Source organism: Haliotis rufescens, unplaced genomic scaffold (genome assembly GCF_023055435.1).
Source record: "Haliotis rufescens isolate VD_foot unplaced genomic scaffold, xgHalRufe1.0.p SCAF_20, whole genome shotgun sequence".
Classification (NCBI taxonomy): Eukaryota; Metazoa; Mollusca; class Gastropoda; order Lepetellida; family Haliotidae; genus Haliotis; species Haliotis rufescens.
In genome coordinates, this window is record NW_025963891.1 from 21,427,612 (window position 1) to 21,448,833 (window position 21,222).

The window sequence follows — 21,222 nt, forward strand, 5'->3', positions numbered from 1 at the left end:
CCCAATAATCACCACCGTAACTAATTGATACCGCACGCTGCCTAACAGATACTTTGATTGGCTTAGATAGCCCCTTACGCATAAGCTGATTGGATAACAGTATTAGACTATATTTAGCTTGTGTGACATGAGGCGGTATTGCACGGTATAAGGGAGGCAACTCTCGTTATTTGTTGTCGTCTGAGTGAGTCACGCCTCCTTGCAGTATTGATTTAGATTTTGTTGCAGACATTGCATAAATTTGATCATTGGAAAAGTTTTGAAACTCATGTCAAAACACCAGGAACGGGATTTACACGGATATTAATTTCTCTACTGGTTTGTAATCTTGTATGTTGTGTGGTTGTGTGTTTATTTGTCATTGATACACTTCATTCACTGAAACACCGAAGTTTCAATTTCATTTCCGTGTGTTTGTTTTTCTCGCAAAATGTCTGCATTTGTCGATGTGCTACATAGGAGACACTACGAAACGCAATGCAGATGGGTAGGACGTATGGAACATTATTATTCAATCTAGGAATATTTGTTTTCACTTGCCATTTATTATCATAATTTTGTAATATTTAGGAGATTATAAGCCGCTTCAGTATGTCAAAAGTTTGCTGATGATTCTGCTAAATATGTTAGAGCATTTAACATTTCAGCAAAAAAGTTCAAGCATCTTTTATCTTCTCATACAGAATTTTGTTAAAACTGGAACCCAACTGTTCAAATGAAGTTCAATTTTTTGTGATGAGAAGATGACATCATTATTATTATCCCCCCCCCAAGTGCTGTCCATCCGTCCATCATGTTTCATTTCCGTCGCAGAACTCAAAAACCATGAGAGAAATCTTAACCAAACTTGGCACATAGATAGGTCTAGTGGTGAACTGGTGCCTTTTGATAGTTTTGGATTTTTTTAGTTTCCATGTCAACAACCTTGACTTAGACTGAAAAAAGGCGGTATTGGCTGGGGCTATGAAAATTTCATGCTTGTTAACAATGGACTTACAGTCTAAACTACCATTAGAGTAGTCTGATATGTATTAATATATGACAATGTATTGATTATTGATGTTCATGTAAAAATTATGATGGTTTATCATTATTATCGGATCACATTTGATGTTTGTATGTCCACTGTATGTTTATTTAATATTAGTAGTAGTAGTAGTAGTAGTAGCAGTAGTAGACCCATGATGATCTGCGTTAGAAGAGGTCTTTTACAACCGATGCTTGCTGTAAAAGGCGACAATTCTTGTCTTGTCTAAACGCCGCACTCAGCAATGACTAACAGGATCGGATTGTAGTAGTATAAACCCGTGAAGATCCGGGGTAGAATAGGTCTTCAGCAACCCATGCTTGGTAAAAAAGGCAACTAAGCTTGTCTGAAGAGGCAACTCACGGGATCGGGTGGTCAGGCTCGCTGACTTGGTTGATGCATGTCATCGTATCCCAATTGTGTGGATTGATGCTAATGATATCAATCACTGGATTCGATTATTCACAGACCGCCGTCATATAGCTGGAATATTGCTGAGTGTGGCGTTAAATAACAAACAGTCAACAGTAGTAGTATCATCATCATTAGAATTGTTATCATTATTCATTAAGTTATCATTAAGTTCCATGACAACATGTCTAATTGGAAAGGAATTCCCTGAACATGTTCATGATATGTGTTGATGTTTTGATATTTAATATTTTTCAGGTAATCAGCAAATATGCCTATTGAGTACAGCTGTATTTCCAGAGGGACAGTTGTCCTCTGCAGTCGACAGAATGGCATTGGTAGTTTTGAAAGTACAGTTGATTCTATACTCCCAAATATATCAACCAGCACGGATGGCAAAAATACATACACATCAAATGAGTAAGTAACATAGAGACTTTTTAATGTCACTAAGAGATGTTTATTTTCTGTTTGTTTAAAGGGACAGGACGTCGACCGTTCTGAAGCTTTCTTAGTAAACAATAGCTGATAACCCACGAGCTTACTCTGCTCTGCTCGCCTTATTCCGTGACAGAATGTTCTGCTCCAGTGACCACACCGTATGTGTAGGATTATCACATGACCAGACTTTTCTCTTGTTGGTAAACAAACACACTTATTCAGAAATAGAACAGACAGACCTAATGCAAGCCTTTTGGTGCACTTTACAAATTGTTTTGCAGAATTATATAGACATACTACTACAACTGTGACAGTGAGCTGTTTGACAATATAGCTTACACATCAAAGTGACTATCGCTAGCTCTCCGTAGTGTTTTGATGAGAGCACATGAAGGATAAATACGCAAATGGAAATAGTTTTTCATGTTTTAGGATATTTTCTCAATGGAAGTCTAAAAAACCCATAAAAATACATGAATGAACTGTGACATGACGATCTGACAACGGTACAAGGCTGGGCGCAAGTGACTCTGTATGGGAGAATGAGTGACTTCATCATGTTCATACGACAGAGGCATATCTATATTGTAAACTGGACAAACACTGGCTTCTAATCTAATTAAGCAGGCAATTAGTATTTTGTAACTCAACCATAAGAAAAACACACAAGCTTTAATTAAACTTGCCTCAAATAAAAAAAAATAATTACTGAAAACAGTTTACACTGCGCAGCACTTGCATTGTCGGTGTCACTGTGCAGAGCTCTATTGTTTTGGTTTGAGAATTGACATCACAATCGGAAGTTATTTCATGCATTTTTCAAAAACATACAGAACCATTGATGTACTGTCCTTTTAATGTTTGAATGTTGAATGCTTAAACAACACAACTGAGTGAGTTTGGTTTTAATGCCGCTTTTAGAAATACTCCAGCTACCGTATTCGACGTAATCAGCGCCCCACTGTAATATGCGCCCAAGGCGATATTTGCTAATATATTGGCTAGTAAACAATCCAAATTAGCACCCCTCCCGATTGACCAATGTACACAAGACTTATTTATTCGTGTATTATATGCACTAGTGTGTTATATGTACCCTTAATTAAATTCTGGAAAAATATATCTGTCGTATATAAACATTTCAGGGTGTCAGCATAGACCACAAAATTTACCTTCACCATTTACCAAAATAATATTCTAATAAGAGACCCTTATTTCTAATTTTGAGAGCACCTTGGGCGCTTATTACGTCAAATACGGTATATCACATTGTCTGACACCATAAATGGGCTTTACAGATTGCACTAATGTGGAATCAAACCCGTAACTTTCGGCATGATGAGCGAACACTTTACCCGCTAGGCTACCCACCATGCAGAAATCTCAATACAATCTGTATCATGAAACCACAATATGAATAGAACAGTACTATATTTTGCAATGTAACATATTGACCTAAAAAAGATAGGTCATCAAGTCACTTTAAATGAAATAAGGAAGTGACCAGTTAATGACAAGGCTGTTTTCATCTATTAAGACATCTATCAGCTTGAAAACCAGTTCAAAGGAAGCAGGATATAAATTTCATGTCCTACCTGTTTCTTTACCAGATGTTTACACTGTTGTGAGATATAACTATTGTGATGGCCCAATCCAAGTCACATGTGCTACACTGTTTAACAGTGTACATTGAAATATATGTACAAGACAATAAAAACGGAAGTTACTCAGAATATTCTTTGGATGAAAATGCTGAAAGAATTATATCAGCAATATCTTTTTATAAACAATAGCAAACTATCTTCTCTCCTAACTATATATACAGTGATCGCTCGCTATTGCGCTCTTCGATAAAGCGCTACTTCGGTTATTACGCGCGGTAACGCATGGCTCCCAAAATTTATGTACACTTTTAATACTGAGAGTTTTACACAGACATGATTGTATTGTTGTTCGTTGTTTATTTGCACATAACGCTTCTCATTGCATAATCAACGGTTTATCGCTGAATGGAGTTCTAATAATCTGTTTGAAAATATCCGCGGCAAGTCCCGGAAATACGATTGTTCAACTAGTTAACTTTTCACACTATACATCCTTTGATCTTAGAAGCGCATGCATGCAATAAAAGAGAACCACAAGTGAAGTTTATATTCTTAATTAGTGGGCAATCCAATTTAAGGCTAAACTGTCACACAAATGTAGTTGCTGTCACAACACGGCGGTCATTCATTTCGTAATCGCGCTTTCGTAACATCGCCTGTTTTTTCCCCGTAGTTATAACAAGCGATTTCATTGGATTAAAATTTGTTTCTAATGACGCTTTCTTGCCGAAATCTGCTACAAGTTTCGTGATTGGTCAATTTTGAGCACGTGACCTCAGGCAGCCAATCAAGCTTTGATACAAAGCTCGTGTTTGATAAATTTCAGAAGTTAGCGAAAGATTTTTTGTTAAATCGTGTTATTCTGAACGTTTTAAGCAGGAAATCACGATATATATTAAAAATATGGAACTTCGCGAATGTATCGTGCTAGGTTACGAGCTGTGACAAAGATTTTTCATGCATATATTTTTGCATTGAACGTTGTGTCCGAGCCGAGAATTCAAGGCGACGAAAGCCGAGATGTCATTTGACTTACATTACACGCGATCGCACAAAACGATGGAAATAATAACTTAGATGTAAGTTTGATTACTTTTAGATATATTTTTGTTGATTTTATTTATCACTTTGTATAATATATTTAAAGATTTGCTTAAAATAGTCTTTATTTTGCTCTTTGACATGTTCGATGCGGACCCGTTGTCGAAATGTGTGTCCGAGAATTTTATTTTCAATAACATCGCGGGAAATAGTGAATAATTTTTTAATTTATTGATAAAAAATGATAAATTAGAATGGAATACGTATTTCAGACATTGTGAAATATGACAGATTTAATAAATGAATGATATTACAGGTAGATCTAGGTCCATAAAAATATATACTATTTTGACGTGACGTGAGATAAACACATAGGCCTATTGATGATTTGAGATTTGCCGAGCGCGCTCCCCCGCCTCGGCTTCGGTTAAACGGCTCATCGTCTATAACGCCCACCAATTATTTGGACCCCATTGGTAGCGCAATAGCGAGCGATCACTGTACATGTACCGTATTTGACGTAATAAGCGCCCCGCTCTAATAAGCGCCCACGGTGATATTTGCTGATATATTGGCTAGTGAATAAGCCCAATTAGCATCCCTTCTGATTGAACAATGTACACAAGACTTATTTATTCGGTATAATACGCACTCATGTGTTGTATGCACACTTTATTACGGGCAATTAAATTCTGGAAAAAAATATCTGTCCACATAAACATTTCAGGCTGTCAGCACAAACCACGAAATTTATCCTTCAACTATGGGTTTTTTTCACCAAAATTATATTCTAAGAGCCCCCTATTTGTAATTTTGAGGGCGCCCTGGGCGCTTATTACGTCGAATGCGGTATATATATAATACTTCTAATTTGTAGTGAATGTAAGATATAATTTTATGCTACAATTTTAAATTTAATAACTTCCCTTTTTTTCGCCATATTGTTCTAGAAACTCACATTTTCCATACTACAGATGCAATCTACAGGCCCTTTGTCTGACACATGGCTTAAGTTGGGGCAACATCTTAAACGATGAATAATTTAATAAAGTTTCAGCATTTTGTTTATCAATGGAAGGTAGGAGTCAAAACTATTAGCATATCAGTAGATCAGTTTTAATGCAGCCCTATCACTTAGTGTTATAAAAATAAATTACTCATGAGTTTTTAGTACTGGTGATTCAAAAGGTAATATCATCAAACAATTATTAATTTATTTATTTTGTCACAGAAGTTCATCAAATGACATTTTGTGTCCTTCAGTTCTAAGATGATGAAATCAATTAATCATGAAATTTACTTGACAGAATTCTTTGGTCACAAAAAAATTTACATTTGGCCTCTTTCAATTCTAAAGTATGAAATAATTTGGTTTCTATGATATTATTTGGTATATATATATATACTTAAACACAATATGATGATAGACTTACATGTTCAGAAACAGTTGTTTTATTACCAATGAATGAAATTTAACTGTTTCATTTTTTTTGTACTAGTAATTCATACTACGATGAAAATTGCTGACTCTGGCATAAAAAACAGGATACTTATATGCAGATCCCCTTCCCGCTTCCCGCTCCCCCTTCCCCTTCCACTTTAAAGAGTAAACATATTACAATACTTTAACAAAAACATTTGTGTATTCAACATCATAAAATGACTACCAAATGTTCAGATTGCTTTGCGGTGGGACGGGTGGTGGTCAGTCATCTAAGGCACTGCAATTTACTGTGCAGAGTTTTAACCAGAAACGTATGATAGTGGATTTGAATCCCGTTTTAACCCTGATTATGTTTCTAGGTTTGTCAGCACCATACCAGTGCTTGTGGGTTTCACCAAAGTGGGACGTGCACCACTTCATGCTTTCCTCCCACATTAAGGTGACTTGCCGTGATATAACTGGAATACTGTTAAAAGCGGCATTAAACCTCATTCACTCACTCACTCACTCACTCACTCACTCACTCACTCACTCACTCACTCACTCACTCACACACTCACACAGACACACACACACTTCACAGTTTATTCATCTATATAGCAGATGTTCACTTAAGGTAATAAATGAATAATTGTACACTTCCTTTCATAGCAAGCTGTATGCACACTTGAGTACCCACTCATATCTTTCCTTTCAACAAGTTGTTTAAAGCCACACTCAGCAATATTCCAGCTATTTGGCGGTCTGTAAATACAAGCCTGGACCAGACAATCCAGTGATTGACATAATGAGCATACATCCACACAATTGGGATACAGTGACATGCTATCAACCATGCCTGAACAACCGATCCATCTAGTTGCTTCCTACGACAAGCACTGGTTTCTGGGGACTTGTATTCTTACCCAGAAACCCACAGGTTGCAGCAGCATTGGCTGTGAGAAGATGGAGACATGCTTGTATTTCACAATATCTCCAGAGTCTCCAATCTCATTAAAATCAGATCTTAATTCTTCTATCGCTAAACAAAGATCTGAGGAAATCCCATTACGGATCACGTCAGAACGACCTTTCATCCGACCAATCAAAGCATCGCTTACCAGATCATGAAAGTGACAGTCGGAATGTGCTTTCTAATCATGCAACCTCGAAAACATTAACACCGGGTATTCTGAACGACAGTTACAGCCCGTACGGCTGATTCTGTCAAAATTCTCGTCTATCTCTCACTTCCGTGGTATAAACATTTGAATGGAGGAGGCGTTGCACAGTACGTAAGAAGCACTGCCATGCAATCTCAACCATATATTAGACATTCCGGAATGTTTGTTTGTTCAGTTTTCAAAATTTTAATCAAGAACTTATTTTTCATGCGTAATCTGAAATGGAAGTCGCCAGGTTGAAACGAGTGCCGTAAAGTTTGAGAAAGCTGCTTTCTAATTGGCTGATGTCAACTTCTTGCTAGTCATTTCAGTGGTCGGTCAAAGTTTGCGAAAGATCGTTCTGACGTGACCCGTAATGGGATGTCCTTAGATCTGATTTTAAATAGATAGCAGAGTCTCTGGATTATGCATGATTTTCTGCTTGATTTCGTTTCTATTAATTTGCTGTGTATACCTTTGGTTTGTTTCAGTTATGCATTTCATTGTTTGGTAGACCGAGGTCTTATTTATATGTGTGCTGCAGCTCCTGATTTTGGAAAACAACAACCATACGCATATCTAGCAGAGGTACATCACTCATGTCAAATATATGTGCACATCATGTCAAATATATGTGCAGATCATGTCAAATTTATGTGCAGATCATGTTAAGTGTATGTGCAGATCATGTCAAATATAGGTGCAGATCATGTCAAATATATATGCAGATCATGTCAAATATAGGTGCAGATCATGTCAAATATAGGTGCAGATCATGTCAAATATAGGTGCAGTATATGTGCAGATCATGCTAAGTAAAGGTGCCGATCATGTTAAGTATATGTGCAGATCATGTTAAGTATAGGTGCAGATCATGCTAAGTATATGTGCAGATCATGCTAATTATAGGTGCAGATCATGCTAACTATATGTGCAGATCATGCTAATTATAGGTGCAGATCATGCTAAGTATATGTGCAGATCATGTTAGGTATATTTGCAGATCATGCTAAATATATTTGCAGATCATGTTAAGTATAGGTGCAGATCATGCTAAGTAAAGGTGCCGATCATGTTAAGTATATGTGCAGATCATGTTAAGTATATGTGCAGACCATGTCAAGTATATGTGCAGATCATGTTAAGTATATGTGCAGATCATGTTAAGTATATGTGCAGATCATGTTAAGTATATATACAGATCATGTTAAGTATAGGTGCAGATCATGTTAAGTATATGTGCAGATCATGTTAAGTATAGGTGCAGATCATGTTAAGTATATATACAGATCATGTTAAGTATAGGTGCAAACCATGTCAAGTATAGGTGCAGATATTTCACAAAGTTACCCTCAAAACTACTAACCTGTATTATGGAAAGGTATTGTGATTCACACTAGAGTTTGTGATACATAGCTTAGAAGCTACTGAACATTTTGCATAACATGTACTAGTATTCATATGTTGTCCAGGTCTCAGGTCCATTAAGAGCATTATCTGGACCATCTGTAGTGCTGTCCTCTTGACATTGCTAGTTAGGCAATGAGGATGTTATGTCTAAAGCCAACTTTCCACCCATCCGTCTAATGGGAAAAGCATGTGTTTCCTGTAGTGAAGAATAACAGGGATATATATATATATATAATGTTCAAGTTAAGTGATCATGTTAAACAAAACTTGAGTTCAGTCTTTGCACCCTCAACCATCAGTATCTATACACCATTTGGTATGATGCTGCTTTATTAAAGGTTTTTATCATTTATTTGCTTTGTACATACTATTTTGCGCATCTTTTTATCTGATAAGGTAGGCATTTTGTTAGAACATTAAGCTTGGTCTTGTTGGTCTTGTTGAAGATCTTGTAAAATGATCTGTCCTGTTTCACTGCTGTGTAACCTTGTTATTACAGACTCTGTTAATGTGGACACCTTGACCAGCTTCCATATGATATAGTTGTTAACGTCTATGTTGATTAAAGTGACATTACTACGTACACATGAATCATTAATCCAGAAGTTGTGAATAACACCATCCCAAATAGCAGGGTTTCACTGTATAGGAATCAAATTTGTGTTAACAGTTTCTCAGTCCAATTGGCTGTCTGGTTTTCTTAATCGTAACTTTAATTTCCAAAGAAAATCTTTTTTGGTTCTGTAGATCAAGAAAAATTTCCAAAGTGGTCCACTTGCAAAGCAAGCATCAACTGCAGAATCACATGACTTGGATGGCGACTTTGGTTTTGTCATGTCACAACAAATGGTAAGACATGTAGCCTTATATTGTTCCTCTGAGGCAACCATGACAAGCTGACAAGGTAAGGATGTCATGTGTGGGATAACTCAACGCCTGCTTCAGACTCCCCCATCAACTGAAGGCACGTCCTATTAGTAGGGTACCAAGAATTATATTGCTCAGATTTAATATGAGTGAGTGAGTATGGTTTTACGCCGCTTTTAGCAATATTCCAGCAATATCACGGCGGTGGACACCAGAAATGGGCTTCACACATTGTACCCATGTCAAGAATCGAACCCAGGTCTTCGGCGTGACGAAGGTTTAATTTGAACGAACTTGACCCACTTTGGGCACCAATGTATCGTTGAAAGATTTGTTGAGTGATACAGGTATTTGTTTTGTGATTTTACGTATTATAACATATTGGGAGCTAAAGTTTTGACAGTGATTGACAGTGATTGTACATGCATATCCTATTTTCTACATACTACTGTAAATATTAAGATGTCAAAGTCAACATGGTTAGACACCGTAGTCATGGATACATGGAAGATCACAATGTGAGGGAAAGATCCCTTCAGATTTCTGCCATTTTGTCAATCAATTTCAAAGGGAAACTTCATTTGTGAGTAAAATTGCAATATGTATTGTTTGTAAAGCATATTGCCATATACCAGTTTATCCTTAATACCTTGCAGTCAGAGTTCCACCTGGGACTCATGTTCAATCCCTACATGGCTATGATGTGTGAAATACATTCTTGGTGTCCTCCACTATGAAATTTGTATTATATTGCTGAATGTGAAACCTAATTCACTCACTCACTCATTCACCCCAAGTGACTGTGATAAAGTATTTCATTTTAAACCATTCAGGAGAAGTACTCAAAGCCTGGAGCTGGAAACACTGGGACGGCAAAGCTTCAGAATCAAGTAGATGAGGTGAAAGGGGTCATGTCTCAGAATATCGAGAAGGTTCTGGAGCGAGGGGACAGACTTGATGACCTCATGGACAAGACAGAGGAGTTGGAAGCCAGCGTAAGTGTCAAAATCTGGAGTAGAGAGAGGGCTTAAGTCTCAGAATTTGAGAAGGTTGTGCAGCAAATGGACAGTTTTGATGACCTCGTGGACAAGACAGGGGAGTTGAAAGCCAGGATAAGTATCTACACCTAGTGTAGAGGGAAGGGTTATGTCTCAAAATATGAAGAAGTTTCTGGAGCGAGGGGACAGGCTTGATGACCTCATGGACATGACAGAGGAGTTGGAAGCCAGCATAAGAATCAAGAGCTAGTGTAACTAAGATCAGTGTATTTATTTATGAAGCCAGTAGGTGTTGGTAAGAAAATAGTTCAACCAATAATACTCATGGAAAGTAATATTTACTCGCCCTATATCAAGTGTGTTTGATGGTCATTGTCCACCATCAACATTTTGTACCACCCCTGCAAAACCACAAGGTGAGTGCTGCTTAAACTTTACATGTATGTTCCTTTCAAAATGTTGTCTCTAAAATGTTGTCATGAGTTTCCAACAATCCTATCATTATCAAGAGCACAGTGGCAGCCATATTGAAAATGCCCTTTTGCCCATAAATGTAATATGAAAGTATTATTATTCTTGGTTATATACTAGCCACATAAAGAAACTGCACGGAGAAAATATATTCTGGATTGAAATACAACACAGCAAGAACAAAATGATGCAGACGCTGTAGCAGCTGAATGATCGGACCATAAGAAAATGTCAACGGGACCTGAACAACATCTGTTACGATGACGTCAGAAGATCAAAATGGAGTAGGGGGTCAAACGACAAAGTCACAAAGTCAATAACGGGTATGACCACCCTGTGCGTGAATCACAGCAGTGCATCGGCGACGCATGGAGTCCACCAAATGGGCATGGAAGGCCTGGGGAATGGCCTGCCATATCCTCCTCAAATCCTGTGCCAAGTCACGGACGTTATCTGGAGGATGTGGAAGACGACGCAGACGGCGCTCCATTTCATCCCACACATGCTCTATTGGGGAGAGATCTGGAGAATTTGCAGGCCATGGCAGTAACATGACATTGTTATGGTGAAGGAAATCCATTGCGACCCTAGCCGTGTGAGGACGAGCGTTGTCCTGTTGAAATGTCAATCCCGGGCCATGACGTTGCAGGAAAGGAATGACCACAGGCCTCAGAATCTGATCTCTGTAGCCAACACCGGTGAGATTGCCCTGAACAACCACCAAAGGGGTTCGGTGCCGTGCTGTTATCCCACCCCAAATCATCACAGAGCCACCTACAAAACGATTCCTCTCCACAATACAGTTGCGTGCATAACGTTCTCCAAAACGCCGGTAGACACGTTGGCGCCCGTCACTGTAGGAAATGTTGAACCTCGATTCATCTGTAAAGACAACATTTCTCCACCATATTCGAGGTTGGCAAACATGATTTCGACTCCATCTTAGATGGTTGACTCGATGACAGTGTGTCAGGATGGGACGTATGGCAGGGCGTCGTGGTCGAATCCTGTACTGACGTAAACGATTCCTGACAGTGTTGGGATGGATACGGCGCAGTCCAGGAATTGTCTGGGACGTCGTTACTGCCGTTTGGAACCTGTGTCGGAGATGTGTAACTCAAAATCCATCTGTCCTGTCTTGGCGTCGTTACTCGGGGACGGGAGCTGCACAGGATGCACGTGCAGTAACACATTGCACGTCCATAGGCCCCCATCAATGAGGTCATATCGCATGGCACGTGCATGAGCGTTTGAATGTCTCCAATAATTGCTGTGTTCAAACCTATATTTCATATATGGACGGTGTGCCCTTATATCTATATTTTCTCCGTGCACAGTTTCTTTATGTGGCTAGTATACTATGACCTTGAACCTTCCCACATGCCTATAATTTTTTTACATTACTGGGTTGATGAAACTGGAATTTTGAGTAAACTGTTCCTCAAATAGTGTCTCTATAATTTGTTCACATGATTCCATCTTTATATTAAAAATCTTGTATCTTAAAAAATAAATTGAACCAGTATATTTAGTGTGTAATTTGATATACAGTATGGCTATTGTGTAGAAACAGGTAACTTTTTGTTTTAGGGGATTTTCATATAAAATAATTCACTTTTTGATGACTTTAATGTTTCTCATATCAAAAACTTATCATAGACTACAGAGTGTGATGATTCTACCTTTCTTCTTCTGTTGCTGTAAATGGCAAAGATGGCCAATTTTCATAAGGTGCTGCAATTGAGGGACATGCTCATTGCACAACACTGTATATGTACATAAATACAACAAAGAGGGGACAGTAAGATTATAAAAATATGCACATACAGATTTGCATTCTTTATTGTGAGCTTTGTGACATATGTCATGCCAGTGTGCAGTGAACCTGACATGACAATGCACATGCACTCCAATATATCAAGATATAATAAGTAAATTTTTGTTGTGTTCTGTGTAATTCCTGCATTCTGATTAGCTGAATTGGTCACATGTTATTGCAGTCATTTCCCAATGAATCCAAAAATATTAAGCCATGCCCACCAAAGTGGACTACTTTTATAACTATGGATTTAACAGGTCCTATGAACTTTGTTTTGATCTTACTCTCTGTGGATTGGCTCCTGACTTTGTAGGCATATCAAGTTATGTGCATAAATTAAATAATCACCTGATTCATGCCCACCGAAGTGGACTACTTTTATGACTATGGATTTAACAGGTCCTATGAACTTTGTTTTGATCTTACTCTCTGTTGATTGGCTACTGACTTTGTAGGCGTATCAAGTTATGTGCATAAATTAAATAATCACCTGATTCATGTCACACCACAGTATGTATTCCTACACATTGAATGTTTATGAACCGTGTCATATTTGTCTGCTTTGATATATACAACACTTTTTGGTTAAACTATTGTTTTTGTTGTTGAATTTAATTATATGGATTGACTGTGTATTTTTTCCAGTTAATTATGCAAACTGTATGAAACCGTTTAAATGTATCACTTTATTAATGGAAGTCAAATGACTCTCGCATTTTCCGCATGAATTTCATAATTTACAGTCATTGAAATACTGTGGTATTAACTCACTCTGATCATCTGTGTCCTTCCAGTCGGCCTCCTTCCAGAAGACTGCCCGTCGGATTCAGAAGAAATACTGGTGGAAGAACACCAAAATGACACTGATCCTCATAGCTGTCGTCCTTGTGATCATCATCATCATCGTGGTGGCGGTGTTGGCATCAACCGGCGCCTTCAGCAGCGGGAAAGGATCAACAACAACAGCAGCCCCAGCTGTTGTGACATCACCATCTACGAGATGATGTGTAACTGTCCCCTTTCATTTAAAGTAATTCAGCCTTTAATCTGTAAATCACCATGGTAACCATACATTGATGTTTTGTCAAGAAATTTCATGGTCAAGTCTTTCTTATATTTTGATGGTCACAAGTTTTAAAGTTTAAGAACAAATATATATTATAAATTGTTGATATTTTCGTACATATTTTCTCTGCTGATCTGTGTGATGAAAACAAAATGAATATTCCATATATGTAATACCCACTAGTTGCACATTGTGTTAATTATTATGATGCCAGCTGCAGCCAATTAATGATTATTCATATCTATTGTTTTAATGAAAAAGGCTGAACAAAATTGAAAATCATAGATATTTGGTATTTGGAATGGTTAATTTGATACGTATGTAAGTAATGCATACATACATAGTAGAAGTGTTGGTATATTTACACCACTTTATTATATCAGTGTATATGTGTCAATATATATATAACAAAATGTACCTACCATGGTATAGATGAAGTTATACAATCTGTTGTTGAGGTCGAAACTAAAACTTTATTGGACCTATTGTCTGCTTGTTTGCATATGTTATTTGAAAAAAAACTATTATTTGTACACTGACCACAAGGGAAAGGGATTTTAAGCCTCATTGTTTGTATCGAGAATGCCAAATAGTTGAGAATAATACACTATTTAACATTTGATAGAGATATTGTGTGTGTGGGGGATCTGAACGGTGTGATTGTCTGCTGGGAGATGGAGTCATACAAATAGTATCCCATGTTGCCATGCAACTGGAGCATGTTCAACTTTATTTTAAGTTGATGAAAATATATACTGTACACATTTCAGTAAGCCAGTGGCTGTCTTCTAGTTATGAAATAGACCAGGATCCCTCTCAAATATTGAGTAAGCACATATAGAAAACAAATCTTGAAGTTTTGAGATTTTGTCCCCACTAAACATACGGCAGTGAATAGCTGTAATATTGATGCTGCTGCGTAAATCATTCATTTATTCTGAACTTACATTTTTCTATGTCAGTGAATTGAAGGTTTGACACTTTCTCACTTAAATCAGAACAAGTTTTTAGTTATATTACAACATGCTTCCAAAATGTGGGAAACCCCAATGTCTTGCGAGTGAGTGAGTATGGTTTTACGCTGCTTTTAGCAATTTTCCAGCAATATCACAGCATGGGACACCAGAAATGGGCTTCACACATTGTACCCATATGGAAACATAAATGAGATGAATCTAGGATTCAAACCGAACCTTATCGGATCCTGGTACAACTAAGGGGCGCAAATGGGATAAGAATATTGCAATGTCAAACTGAAAGTGTCCTTGTTTATTGTCCTGTGCACAGTGGTACACTGTTCCTCTGCTTTCATTGTAATCAGAGGGGGCATGGGTGGCCCAGTTGTCTAAGGCGCCGCAATTCCCTGTGCAGAGTTGCATCCCTTGGGCACGCAAGAAACCTATGATTGTGGGTTCGAATCCCGGTTTGCCCCGATTATGTTTCTAGGTTTGTCAGCACCATACCCGTGCTTGTGGGTTTCACCGAAGTGGTAAACGTCTGAAGCCTGCATCACTTCGGGGTCTCCTCCCACATTAAGCTGACACGCCGTGATATAACTGGAATAGTGTTAAAAGCAGTGTTAAACCCAACTCACTCACTCACTCATTATAATCAAATCTTTTACTTTGATACAAACTTCTCTACATGATGATCTGAGGACACAGCAGGGGGACGTGTCAGGTGAACTCTGTAATCAGTCAATCAGCATCAAGACTTCTAAATTCTCAGTACAAGTGAGAAAGCATTCAGACAAGTATATGTGATGACTGCATCTTGGAATTGAAGTTAATCAGCCTGTTCCACATGTAAATGATAAAGGCAGCATTTTATTATTGTTGTAGACATTTTATACACCATGTAGTTGTCTGAAGGCCATGGCATCTAGCCATCTACACCAAAAAGGAAGTACCATCATAGTAATAATCGTGGGTTTTCTATTGTTAAAATAGAAATTTTGAATCTAGTTGGAAAAGAAATGTAGCAGAATCATTTTGGGAAGCTAACATCAGATTGACCGGGTGGTCACAGTTCGGTCAGATTTCACCCGCACAACCCCCTGTGGAGGTGTCCACAGGCTTTCTCTCCAAGAGGGATTGTATCAAGACATCAGATTGTAATGGACATGTCCTTGTTTACTGTCCTATCCACTGTGGTCTTCTGTTCTACACTAGTGTTTCAGTACCTTTCTCCATTTATGTGTCTGAGGATTCAGGTTATGTTGCTTTTAATCTCTGTTTTGGTAACAGCTAGTGAAGGTATCTTCTTCCAAGACCATGTCTGACGGGGCATTATCTGATTTACATGTTGCACATAAAGTTTGAAATTTGAAAAAAATTCATTAATATGACCTTGACCTTGTTAAGGCCAGGTTTGCGAGTAATACTGTTGGATATAAGAAAACTCAGAATCAGAGCTGTTTACTTGAGTTACGAGGTTATAAATTGTTTGATTGGCATTACTTGGAAGTTGACGGATGACAAAGTAGAGACAATTTATGGATAACAACTTCTTTGATTACTGTAATGGCAACGCTTCTGTAAAGATCCTTATACCGTTCTCAAGCAAGGCTGAATAATGAACATGGTACAGAATATATATAGTAGGTGGAGGATTAACAGTAACAACAATTGCATACATGAGGGAGATTAACATGAGTAGGTTAAGGAATGACAACAGAAGGATAATACCGTAACAACATGATACACAGAGAACACATGATCAGGAAGTCAATTAAACGAGGTTATAAATGAGGTCTTTTATAAAAGGTTTCTTAACTATCAGTAACTTTATGTGTTTCTATCAACTGTAGTTGTCAGGCCACAAGGCTAATCTATTTATAGATACTTCGGTATATTTTAACATTCATGACTAGTGTTAGGACATATCACCTACAGTGGAATCTGTCTAAACAGGAATTCTTTGAGACTGAAATTTAAGTCTAGCTTTGACAGAGGTCCAGATTAGTGAAATTATAGTAAAAGACAAAGAAAAATTAATGAAAATGGTTGAAAAAGATAAAAGATACTCTTATAAGTATATTCTGGTCTGTAAATGTGGTCCGGTATTGACAGAAATCCAAATTAGTCAGAGTCAGTTTTTGACAGATTCTTCCATTTGGAAATACAAGCTAACATCCACAGGCCCTTGGTATTGGTAGGGTTTCCATTCCACAAGGCGATCTTTTGATAGTTGTAGCACTTATGCACTTATGCTATTATTGTCATTATTCACAGACTCACCACTTTGTAACAGCGTGAGGACTGTTTTGTGGAACAAGTCCCCGAACACAGGGACTTGCCACAAGAAACCTGCCTCGCTGTTTTTACTTCCACTGCATTTGTACACTTATTCATGGTTCCTTTTAGGTTTGGGGGGCACGGGTGGCCCAGTCGTCTAAGGCGCCGCGATTCTCTGTGCAGAGTTGCATCCCTTGGGCACGCCAGAAACCTATGATTGTGGGTTCGAATCCCAGTTCTCCCCAATTATGTTGGCCTTTCCTCCCACATTAAGCTGACACGCCTCAATATAACTGTAATACTGTTAAAAGCGGCGTTAAACCCAACTCACTCACTCACTCCTTTTAAGTTTGGATATATAAACTGGAAAACAGATCAGTGATCTATGACCAATATTCTTACATGACAAGTGAAAGCATCAGGCTATTGGCGCCAGTTCCTTGTTTGTTCCGGACAATATTCTGCTGCAATTTGTGATACTATGCTGTTTTATTAAAAACCTTTGTTTATCTATACCTTGAAAAGTTGCCTTACTATACCTAGTCAGTTGTAAAAAGGTTGTAAATATAAAACATGTTTTCTTTTTATTCATTAACATGCACTTTTGTAGATGAGAAATTAGATTCAAAGAGAAAAAATGGAGTGTAACAATAAATAAGACACTATCAAATGAACATTTTTCAAACATTTTGATGTGGTAGATTTTTAAATCAGTGAATAGTAGAGTGACCATATAAATATTTGTTTTTCTTTGAACAAGTGAAAGAAGTGTCCCTAAAATCACAAAAGTACATACTCATGTTTATTAAACCACAACAAAACGGGCTTGTTCAATGGTGTTTCTTTCCATATGCAATCCATTCGGTTGGGGAGGGGTGTTCTGTAGCATACTTATCATGTTGACATAATTATTTTTAACCCATTTTAGAAATAGCAAATATTTGACAGTTCTTTTAAAAATGTAAAATGTTTTTCAATTGTGCGTGCATTTTTTGTATTATAAGTGCACTCTTAATTTTTCAAAAAGCTGTATCCTCGCTTATTTTCCATGTCAAAACATCTGTCAATTTACAAGTATATTGATTCATTTGTTAAGTTAATAAATGTAGGGGCGGTCGGGTAGCCTAGTGGTTAAAGCGTTCGCTCGTCACACCGAAGACCCGGGTTCGATTCCCGACATGGGTACAATGTGTGAAGCCCATTTCTGGTGTCCCCCGCCGTGATATTGCTGGAATATTGCTAAAAGCGGCGTAAAACCATACTCACTCACTCACTAATAAATGTTACCTCTGATCATAGAGTTCACATATCATTAGTTATACCATTTATTTGAAGCCCAGTATTCATGATACTGTTATCATTACTTAGTTGTGTTTGTGTGTTGCCAATGTTAATGCACAGATGGGACCATGGGTGTGCCAGGTTGTCTAGATTTGCTGTGCACAGTTGCGTCCCTTGGGCACGCCAGAAACCTATGATTGTGGGTTCGAAATCCGGTTCGCCCTGGTTATGTTTCTAGGTTTGTCAGCACCATACCCAAGCTTGTGGGCTTCACCGAAGTGGTAAATGTCTCAGACCTGCATCACTTCAGGCTTTCCTCCCACATTAAGCTGACACGCCACGATATAACTGGAATACTGTTAAAGGCGGTGTTAAACCCAACTCACTCACTAATGCACAGACACTCTCCAGTAGATTTCCATGTTTTACTCATGTAATTGTTGAAGTGATTTCTGTTATAATGTACCTCCAACCAAACTGCTGTGAGATAATTCCTTTGAGTGGGTTGCAGTGGAACCTCAAGAGGATATTAGGGCAGTTGTTTTAGACATGTATGTTAATTAGATTGTCTGTTTTGTTTGTTGATGCTGAGATTGTGTGGGAGGTGCAATACGACAATAATCCATGTCCAGTAATAGCACACGAGTATGTCCACAGATGGACAAAATGGTGAAGGCAGGTTATAAAACACGTTCGAAATAGTATGTGTCTGAGAACAAAGACTGTTCCTTTTTGGGGTTTCAATGATACCACAGTTGCTCAAGAATTCAAGTTCCTATTAAATTTAAGGAGCCTGGATTGCCAAACTTTTCCTGTATGAAACAATTTCTGCCTATAATTTTTGTTTTTGTTTGTTGTTTAATGCCACACACAGCAATATTGCAGTTATGTGCCTGATATGGTGGTCCGTAAATAATTGAGTTTGGACCAGACAATCCTGTGATTGACCTTATGAGCATAGCTCTACACAATTCGGATGCGATGACATGCAATGAATCAAGTCACTGAACCTGACCCCCTTAATCGCTGCCCGCTACAAGCATAGGTTGCTCGGGATATTTAGGCTTACAACACAATCCACAGAGGATTTCTGCCTAGGAGAAGGGATCTATTCTCATTGCTTCCATGCAGGGTCTCTTCATTTAGGGTGAATTACTTTGATATATTTCCACTTACAGCCATTACTGCTGTTTGGAATGTTTATGACTAAAGTTGATTTTATTTGGGATATGAGCCAAGTCGTCAATACAAATTTTGTATTGAGCATCAGAAAGTGGAATAGCTGTCCACTGGATCACCATCTAACACAGGCCCCTCTATCAATGCAGTCAAGAGAGAGTCCTCATTAACTTGGAAGACCATAAGAAATGTATCATGTTAAGTTTGCAATAAGTGCAGGGACAATATAAAAGAACACCATTCTGTCTAAGTTTTGAAAAGGGGTCATATCACCGTCCAATGATAGCTATATACCGTTAATGATTATTTGTAATTTCTATGGCGCCAATGCCACACGCACAGCACATGTTCCAAATGCTACAATAAGATTGATAACATAAGAGTACATGTCCATCAAGGACACAACCATTCAGGAGCATATTATATTGTCTACTCAGGATCACAAACAGTGATCGTCACAACCCTCTGCACCCCTTCCTGAGGACCTGTCGGTGGTGTTGATATGGAAGTTTGTGACTAGCGCAGTTAAAGAGCTTATCTAGTTTCTGTTCTAGCTCACGTTCACAGTGTTTCACTGCAGTCTTCATCTCCCTGGCATGCTTGATTATCCAGTGTATTTTATGTTCTATTTTCATAAATACCCTGAGGGGGGTCGGTTAGCCTAGTGGTATTGCTGGAATATTGCTAAAAGCGGCGTACTCACTCACTCACTCACTCAAAAAAAAACAACCTGAACCCACTTGCCACCATAGATTCGTTTCAGAGCTGAAGTGAAGCACTCCAGTCTCTAACTTATCACAGAATTCCTCTCACTCGTGAGTGTCATTTGATTGGGTGGCTACTTGACTCGTCATGCTATTTGATTGAGAAAAGCTATGGTGGTGAATGGGTTCAGGGTATTCATCATCAAAGAAAGATATAATACCCTAGATGATTGAGGATGTCTTTATTACAGGACTTTATTACAGGTTTTGTCACAGATGCAGCTTGTTGTGAGACCGCAGTTGTACAGTCCTTCTTAGTACAGTCACCATGTATAGTCCACACCTCAAGAAAACCTCCTGGATATGGCTTTGCAATAAACATTATGTACTTCTGTTGTGAATGTCTATAGTTCTTTTGTGTGAGTGTGTGACACAATCTGGCCGGCTGGAAAACATGGTGCTAAACATTGCTGGGATTTGAGTGAGTGAGTGAGTGAGTGAGTTGGGTTTAACACCGCTTTTAACAATATTCCAGTTATGTCAGGGCGTGTCAGCTTAATGTGGGAGGAAAGCCCCAAGTGATGCAGGTCTCAGACGTTTACCACTTCGGTGAAACCCACAAGCACGGGTATGGGGTGCTGACAAACCTAGAAACATATAATCTGGGCGAACCGGGATTTGTACCCACAATCATAGATATCTGGGGTGCCCAAGGGAAGCAACTCTGCACAGCAAATCTGGACGACTGGGCCACCCGTGCCCCCCGCTGGGATTTGAATCCCTGAACAATTTAGTACTGTTCACTAGGGGAAACAACCATGGGCATTTTTCGAATTACTTTGGTAAAACCTAAGCATTGGCAAAAGACTTTCGACATTATCTTGCAAAGGAAATATATTCCAGAATTGAGATTAGGATATTCTGTATATAACCCATAGTCTTTTGTTTGAAGGAAAAGTTTGAACAAAGTCACAAATGGAGACATCAGCTCAGTCAATCTATTGTCATCTTCCCAAGGCAAGCGTGTCTTCTAGCCTATGTTAAAGTTCACTGCTATGTCGTCTATGCTTGACGTAAGAGG

At 38.3% G+C, this 21,222-nt stretch overlaps 1 protein-coding gene across 3 annotated transcripts; it reads left to right on the forward strand.

Annotated features, from left to right (window-relative positions):
• The first annotated feature begins 157 nt into the window (after positions 1 to 157).
• On the forward strand, positions 158 to 20,538 carry LOC124137855 (vesicle-associated membrane protein 722-like). 3 transcript variants are annotated; one of them, XM_046504335.2, is made up of 7 exons: positions 158 to 318; positions 1,697 to 1,858; positions 7,602 to 7,698; positions 9,268 to 9,369; positions 10,221 to 10,382; positions 13,470 to 13,705; positions 20,406 to 20,538. In XM_046504335.2, the coding sequence occupies exons 2-6, from the start codon at positions 1,710 to 1,712 to the stop codon at positions 13,677 to 13,679; spliced, it is 720 nt and encodes a 239-aa protein (XP_046360291.2). In that variant the 5' UTR covers positions 158 to 318; positions 1,697 to 1,709; the 3' UTR covers positions 13,680 to 13,705; positions 20,406 to 20,538. The 3 variants fall into 3 exon arrangements, with proteins under 3 accessions (XP_046360291.2, XP_046360299.2, XP_046360306.2); XM_046504343.2 differs by having other exon boundaries at positions 13,470 to 13,682; XM_046504350.2 differs by lacking the exon at positions 20,406 to 20,538 and adding an exon at positions 13,775 to 14,361 and having other exon boundaries at positions 13,470 to 13,682.
• The last annotated feature ends 684 nt before the right edge of the window (positions 20,539 to 21,222 follow it).